The 8,662-nt window shown below is 32.9% G+C and overlaps 1 protein-coding gene across 1 annotated transcript; it reads right to left on the reverse strand.

Annotated features, from left to right (window-relative positions):
• Nucleotides 1–674: 674 nt before the first annotated feature.
• LOC112000047 (pleiotropic drug resistance protein 1-like) lies at nt 675–5,421 on the reverse strand (the record flags this gene model as incomplete). Its single annotated transcript, XM_065762186.1, has 16 exons — nt 4,884–5,421; nt 4,469–4,589; nt 4,265–4,353; nt 4,050–4,134; nt 3,804–3,963; nt 3,578–3,654; nt 3,234–3,287; nt 3,053–3,143; nt 2,668–2,969; nt 2,257–2,538; nt 1,834–2,150; nt 1,551–1,714; nt 1,365–1,468; nt 1,119–1,275; nt 942–1,040; nt 675–838 (listed from the first exon to the last, which is right to left on the reverse strand). Coding segments are annotated over exons 1-16 (2,592 nt in total), but the record flags the coding sequence as incomplete, so codon positions are not given.
• Nucleotides 5,422–8,662: the final 3,241 nt, after the last annotated feature.

Raw genomic sequence — 8,662 nt, forward strand, 5'->3', positions numbered from 1 at the left:
AAGAAAACAGGAAGCTTTGCAACAGTCATGGATATCTCAGCAGTACCATTAAACATGATGACAACAACACTATAGAACAAAGCACCACAATAGATTCCTCCATCAGTCACTGAATTTCGGTGCATCTCAGTCCGTAGGAAAGTTGTCATAACAATCATTGCCATTATTGTAAGCTAAAAGAAGAAAACAAAGAAAAAGTTTATATTACTCATATTTGGGTATAATGAAATTTGATATAGAAAATAAAGTTCTGAAAAATACTATAAAGCTCATCTTACTTGAATGAACTTGAAGATGTAGACAAACGAATTCCTATTCATGAGCAAGAATTCTCTTGACAAGCAAGCTTTCAGCAGCTCTGCCTTTTTGACACCATACTTTCTTGTTGTCAAAGCAGCTGGATGGCTCTTAGCCTTGTCAAACTGAGTTGCAAGTTCATCTCCGAGTTTCTGTCCCACATGGAAAGATTGGAATGCCTCAGCAAATTCCTTGACTGTTACAAAATTGTAGGGCTCGTCTTTCTGTGCCCAGTACTGCTCCTGATCTTTCCTTGAAGTCACCTATAAATTGGTTATACATGAATCCAAATATGAGATTCTACTTGTAATGCTTATCTCTTCAGAAAATAATAATACCATTGGCATATATGAGACCAAAAAAAAAAAAAAAAAANGTGGCATGTCAACAGAGTACTTTATTTCATCAAAGGTAATGGTATGTTGGTCAAATGGAAGAGTCATTCCTCTATTCCTATTCTGATTGATCTCTACAGAAGTGTCTGTGCTAATAGATGAGAGGCTAGAGGTATTACTGCCCCTCTTCATTTCATATCCATTCTCTGCAGGTCAAAAAAAATCAGTTGGATTTAAGAGAAATCAAAAGATTAAAAAATACAAGAACTCACACACACAAACAAGCATGCATTGTAAGAGATATATCACCTATGCTTGTTTTGTGACTTGAGTTGCTTTCTCTAGATCTGTAATCCTGTCCATTGCTTTCAGGTTCTTCGGATTTAACAGACTGTGGCTTTCCCAGTGCTGCACAATATTTTAGACAACATTAGTAGATAATCTCTCACACGTATGCCTTGAAATTGAAAAGGTGGAGGTACTCACGATTGAGATACGTGAGAGCCAGAGTGAAGGCAGCATTGAAAAGTAATATAAATCCAATTAATGCCCCCACTCCTATCCAATACCAATATGCATGTGTAAAGAATCCGCGGGACTTCAAAACTTCAACTCCTAGTGGTTCCATTGAGTTTGGGAGAACCTTTAGTAAAAAAAATCGGTTCAAATGTCAAAAAAATATTAAGAAAAATTGTAAAAAAAATGTTTGCAATGGCCAGTTTAAGAAATTACATGTCTCCAACTCTTCCCAAGAAACTCGTTAACTACAATAGCATTCTGTGCATACATCATTGGTGACATCCAGTAACCCCATATCCACCATTTCTTTATGTTCTCTGTGGGAGGACGCAATCAAATAAGAAGTAATAGAAAAGACTTTGTCCAATTATAAAAGAAAAGACACTTACTAAATTATACCTCTTGACAGGACAAAGCCACCCAAAGCAAACAGCATGACCAGTGCAAATGATCCAAATGTGTTGGCAAGAATCAGGTCCCCCCTACCAATTGCCCCAGTAAAGCGAAATAAAGCAGAAGCCATCTGGTTAAGAAGTAAAAGCAGAAGGTACTGCCTAAAAAACCTGCAATATGAACATGAGAAAATATATAATTTGAAATGGAAGAAAAAAAAAGTGAAACATATCTTTGTAAGTTGACAAAAAAGTAGCATGATTTTATTTATTTATTCTTTATCTTTTACCTTCCAGCGCTTGGATCAAAGCCAATGACATAGTAAGTGATGAAAACCCATACAGCAACTTCTACAAACGTGATTGGAATCTTGATGATCCATGCAGGGAGAGAATATGCCCATGAAGGATAGAATAGGAGCTTCCTTTGCTTGAAGAAAACAGGAAGCTTTGCAACAGTCATGGATATCTCAGCAGTACCATTAAACATGATGACAACAACACTATAGAACAAAGCACCACTATAGATTCCTCCATCAGTCACTGAATTTCGGTGCATCTCAGTCCGTAGGAAAGTTGTCATAACAATCATTGCCATTATTGTAAGCTAAAAGAAGAAAACAAAAGAAAAAGTTTATATTACTCATATTTGGGTATAATGAAATTTGATATAGAAAATAAAGTTCTGAAAAATACTATAAAGCTCATCTTACTTGAATGAACTTGAAGATGTAGACAAACGAATTCCTATTCATGAGCAAGAATTCTCTTGACAAGCAAGCTTTCAGCAGCTCTGCCTTTTTGACACCATACTTTCTTGTTGTCAAAGCAGCTGGATGGCTCTTAGCCTTGTCAAACTGAGTTGCAAGTTCATCTCCGAGTTTCTGTCCCACATGGAAAGATTGGAATGCCTCAGCAAATTCCTTGACTGTTACAAAATTGTAGGGCTCGTCTTTCTGTGCCCAGTACTGCTCCTGATCTTTCCTTGAAGTCACCTATAAATTGGTTATACATGAATCCAAATATGAGATTCTACTTGTAATGCTTATCTCTTCAGAAAATAATAATACCATTGGCATATATGAGACCAAAAAAAAAAAAAAAAAACCTTTATTCAAACTCACTTCTTGCAGAAAGTCGGCCACCCCTTTCCTCTCAGGACATTTAAAGCCCATTGATTCAAAAAATTCAAGCACTTGTTCACGGGGACCCTGGTATGCAATCTGGCTATCAGAGATGAGAATAATGTCATCGAAAAGATTATAAGTCTCTGGTGCTGGCTGGAGGAGGGAGATGACAGCAGTTCCATTGAAAATGTGAACATATTGCTTGATTGAATTCACAATCTGAAAAGTTGTTGAGCTATCCAAACCAGTAGATATTTCATCCATGAATAACACTTTAGATGGTCCAACCAACATCTCACCTATAATTTAAGTATTAGATATTATTTATACAGTTTTAGAGAGAATATGATTCTGTATATATGAACTACAACTTTGACTTTACCAGTTGTGACTCGTTTCCTTTGCCCTCCAGATATTCCCCTTAACATTTGATTCCCAACTAAGGTATCTGCACAGACTTCCAATCCCAAAACCTGAAAACAATGTGGAAAATGAATAAAAGTGAACTATAATGATAATTTCTAAACAATTTCATAATCAATTCAACAATTTGTTGTCATTACCTTTAGAATGTAATCTGTCACCACATTCACCTCCTGCCCTTCTGTTGCCAGTGCCTAGATTAGCAGAAACAAACAAATAGAATGACATATAATGACAATACATATTTTAAGGAAGCTGTGAAAACCAGGACAGAAAGATTGGTTTTGCTTGATTTTAATTTGAACATAATTTTATCATATACTACAAATTTCCTCAAAGGTAAAATTTGCGAGGGTACCCATCATAGTAATTATCCATAAATCTAATTCTCATCAATCTCGAATGGCACAAACCCTTCTCAAAATAAAAAAAGTTTAGTGCTAGAACTTCCAAATGTTGTAATTGACAATAGATTTCTTCCTACCTTCATGTAGATGTCAACATCAGGATCAGGCTTAATATTTGCCGCTTTCTCTCTTCTTGCTAGCTCTGCTAGCATCTCTGTAGTGGCAAAATAAAAAGGGAAGGGGAGTACAAATTTAAAAGTCAAGCTTAAATAACAAAAATCATTGGATTACTTCCTCAGAAGTACAATTAAGGAAATGTAAAAAGAAGAAAAAGGAACAAAATAATCCTTTAAATTAACTAACCATAGCGTGATCCAACCCCTTGGCATCTGGCAGAGAAGGCCAAAGTTTCCCTTACAGTCATTTCTCCAATATGAACGTCATGTTGACTGACATAAGCAGCAGTTCTTTGTGGAACAAACTCATGCATTTCGTGGCCATTATAAGTCACCTTCCCAGAAAACTGAACAAGAATTTTTACTCAGTGCATTAGATGTACAGAAGAAAAAGTAGAATATGCAGTGGTAAGAATTCAAAATTGCCTAATACCTTTAGGTCGGGATCAAGCTCTCCAGCTAGAGCCAACAAGAGCGTGGTCTTTCCAGAACTTGGAGGACCCAAAAGTAATGTCATTCTATGTGAAACACAGAAACCGTGTTAGAAATGGATAATAGAAGTTCTAACCGGAGAAGGAACATTAAAAAGAGAAATTATCAAACAATGAGACTTCATTTTGATAATTGTAAAAAGGGCTGACTTCTCACCTGCTAGGCTTGATGACTCCACTAACATCTTGAAGGATTGACAAATGTTTCTTTCTGCTTGGAAGAATATGGAGATAATTCAAGAAACCCTTTAAAATCAAAAACAATGAGTCATTTAAGAATGAATTTAAAAAGAAACCAAAAAAAAAAGGCATCAATATTAGTTGAATAATAACAAATGGTGTATTTATTACGCGTAATTACCTCCATTATATTAACAGAGAAGTTCAAGAATGTTGGCAAAGCTCTGCTTCCAACATGTGCTTCTGCCTCAACATTCAAATGCTCAAAATGGACTTCAATTGTGGGAATGGCAATTCCAACTCTAAGAAATCCAAAAAAAAGAAAAAAATACCCATTACTGAAAATTCATATGAAACATACATCAAATCAAAATAAAAGGAAATTGGATAAACAGAATTAACAAACAAAAAAAGAAGCTAAATTAATATCAGTTTCTCTATAAAATACTTACAAACTAACATGGCAATGATTATTTTCGATACCACACAAACAAAGTAATAAATAATTTTCTTAACATCTTCTGTTTTGTAGTTCAAATTTAAGACGGCAATTTATAAGAATTATATAGTAAAATTTATAATATCTTAAAGTTTACCTGTCCAAGCGGTCCTTGAGCTTATACAAGAACTTCTCATGATCCTCCTCGGGGACCTTCACCAACCTCTCAACCAAACTCCTCCTTTCCTTCAGTCCAAGATGATGTACATCGATTTCACTGGTCTCACCTTGCGGTGTAGTCAGTAAACCTTTCGTCAAACGGTTGTAAGTAGGAAGCTTCTGTAGAGCAGCCCATTTAAGAGCTTCTTCATCATCATCTTCCCGTGAAGATTTCGAGAAAATTTCCATGGTGGCGTCCCTCCACATTGAGGGACTGCTTAGTCGAAAACTACTACCGGCTTTATAAATATCCCCACTCTCCATTGTTACAAATGATCAGTGCCTCAACAACAGCTAAAATCCAGAACTGTTTCTTCGAATTTACGTGAAATAAGGCCAAGGTTTCAGGCTCTATGGATCAGAACCTGAAAAATATAGAAATGGTTTTCTATTTTTATTTTTTGAAATTTTATAGAAATGGGGTTATGGTTTCTCTCTCTGCGTTGAAGGTTTTTTTTTTTTTTTTTTTTTGAATGTCTGTGTTGAAGTTGAGCAACTTAGTTTTCTTCTATACTCTGAGACCAGTATGAGTACAGGTTGGTTGTGTTGTGCGCGTATTTATAATTTATAGAGTCGAAAAGGGTGGCTTTTGAAGCGTCAAACTTTAGTGTCCATGTTCAATTTTTTTTTAATTGGTGTGGAAACTGATTATTACTTTCTCGTGCAACAAAGAAAACAAAATTCAGATTTGGTTCTGATTTCAGTGTCTCCTTCTATGAATCATCCAATTCTGGCAAAAACAAATAAGAAATGTTTGACTTTACTACGTTTTTTTTTTTATTTTAAAGCATGTATGTTCCTTTTTATTATTAGTTATTAATATAAGTACTTGTTTTTTGGTTGAGTGTTATTTTCAAAGTAATGGACCTCTTCTTTAAGTTTAAACAACTCTTTGCATTGTCTTATAAAAAAAAAAAAAAAAACTCTTTGCATTGCATGCACGTGTCTTAAAAATATTATTTATTTGAACCCACCACAACACCAAGAGAAGGATTGGCCATAAACTAATTGCTTCAGTAATGCATTACGTAGGATCCCCCAACTGGTCATTATAAGGTCCTTATGCCATTTTATACTCACTTAATGCCTTGCATTCACGTTTTCTATCACCAAATAAATCCAAAAAAAAAAAAGAAGGGAAATAACAATAAATAATGACCCCATTTAACATTGAAGAAAACAAAAGGAACAATAAAAAAAATGTGTATATATATATATATATATATTTATCCATTGTCCATTAAAATGTGGGGGAAAAGGTTTTTAAAATAAGTAACTGAAACTTTTCTCAAGTGGACCTATATGCAAAAATATTATATAAAAACTATTAGGTATTCTCAAAGCATAACAAGATGGTAGTCTTTCATCTCACGAGAGTGGTGTAACCCACTATGAATTTAATGTATTTTGGTTACTTACTATTATGTGAAAGAATGAAGTACACACTCTAATGATTGATTAATTACTTATCATATCATGAGATTTTAATTTATTGAAATATTATATTACACTACTTTTCTATGTTTTAAACTTAATTTTATTCTGGTCACATTACAATTTTATATTGTAGATAAATTTTTTTATTTGAAAATATTTTTAATTATAAATATCAAATAGAAAATATTAATTTGGATATGAAATACTATATATATATATATAGAGAGAGAGAGAGAGAGAGAGAGATTTATTGAATCTCGAATAAGATCCTTTAATAAATAATTTACTAATAATAATAATAAATATAGCATAACATTTAGATGAAAATTTCATTCATGGATAAGAAATTTATTGAAAAGAGTTAGAAGATAATGAAATAATGTAGTAGAAAGATAACAATGGATATAAGCACAATGACGTTCAAACATGAAATATAATTTTTTTTTATATATAAAACTACTAAATTCATTTTTAATGCATATATTGCTTTCAAAATTTTAGTAATAATACTTGCCAATTGCTACAATTGCTTGTGCAGAAATTTTCTAAAAATAAAATAAAATCTAAAAAACCCTTCTTAATATTGATTGTATTATATTAAAAGAAGGTTAATTAGGCGGATTATCACATTATCAATGACAATAACATGTTAGCAAAATATAAATATAAGAACTTAGTAATAATTTTGTTTCTTGAAAAGTAAAAAGAATGAATTTTAAGTACACGAATTTATAATCTATAAAGTTAAATATATTTAAAAAAATTAATTGATATTTATGGTCTTTGCGACTTCAAACGGCAGATATCAAAGTATCAAACCAACACAGTAATATCATTTGTAAAATTACACCTTATATAAATTTACAAGTTAAAAAAAGTGGTATCATCTAAAAAATAACTAAGAATACAAAAATAAAATGTCATTTTGAATATATACCACTGTTAATTTCTTTAAAAAAAAATTCCTATTTTTTGTGTGTTAAAATACTTAATATTTAAAAAAAAATACAAAAATAAATAATAATATATCATATTCCATATAATTGTTCAAATTTTTATACCCATCATCAATGATATCATCGATCGGTTACACCATGTAGTGAACAGCCGTTTCTTACCATCTCTTCGATCCACACACGACATCATGATTCATGGCTGATATCAGCAAACATCGCGAGGGTAAACTTGCCTTCATTTAGGCGAAGGGGTGAAGGAATATATGAAATCATTGATGATATCACAAACCAAAGTTTATGCCACATCTCACTATAGGTTTGAGTTTGACTTCAACGTATAATAGTAATATTATATATTTTTCATGTCAGTCTAACTTGTTCAAGTGCTGTAGTATTATCCACAAACGGTTCCGTAACATCTTTGTCCTTTTCAAGCTTTTTTCAACGGGAAGAGACAAGTCCAATTTTTTTTTTATTGCTTTGCTTTTGCCAAGAAAGATGTGGCACCGAAAGCGACTACTGCAAAGAGATTGGAACTATACTTATTTTAGCAAATAAAATAAAATAAAACGATCAAGCAAAGAGATTGGAAGTTTACTTTTCTCTCCACGTGTATAACTTGCCCAAAAACACGAGAATTTCGCAGATATTAAAAATATGGATAAAACTTAAGTACAGTAATTTTAAAGTTATACCTTAGGTTTCTTTCTTAAGATTTATTACTTAATTAAAAAATATATTTTTATTTCATGAAAAGAAAAACATATGATAGAATCTTAAGAAGAGAACTTAAATAATAAAATCTCGGTACTAAACCTAAATCTTGCTCTTTAAATAAATAAATAAATTGATTAACAATTTTAAAATTGATATGTTTATTTTAGTTTTTTTTTTTTTTTTTAATTTTTTTTACACCATCATGCGTGTTTGGGTGCACATGCAAATAAGGTCAAACTGAAAATCATTTTCCCTTGATTGTAAAATACCCCCAGCTGACCCGTAAAACCTTTTACACAATTATTTTACCTTCATTCTATTTCCGGACTACACATCCGAAGAGAGAGAGTGAGAGACAGCTCAAAGTCCACTCAACCTGAAGACAACGCAAGCACAACCTTGCCGGTCAGATCGTCGTCCTCATCCCCTACACAAGATGGTGAGTAGTGTTTTCCTCTTCCTTCCTTTCTTTTCTGTCTTCGTTCTCGGCTTTTCTTCTCTCCCCCATCACTCCTCATCCCCTCCATCTTGCTCAAACCCAACTCCGATGAAGCAAGCCCAAATCAAGCAATGCCCAAACCCGATCTACCCACTGTAGCTACCCACA

The sequence above is a fragment of the Quercus suber genome, unplaced genomic scaffold (assembly GCF_002906115.3).
Source record: "Quercus suber isolate HL8 unplaced genomic scaffold, Cork oak 2.0 scaffold_446, whole genome shotgun sequence".
In the NCBI taxonomy this organism is placed as follows: Eukaryota; Viridiplantae; Streptophyta; class Magnoliopsida; order Fagales; family Fagaceae; genus Quercus; species Quercus suber.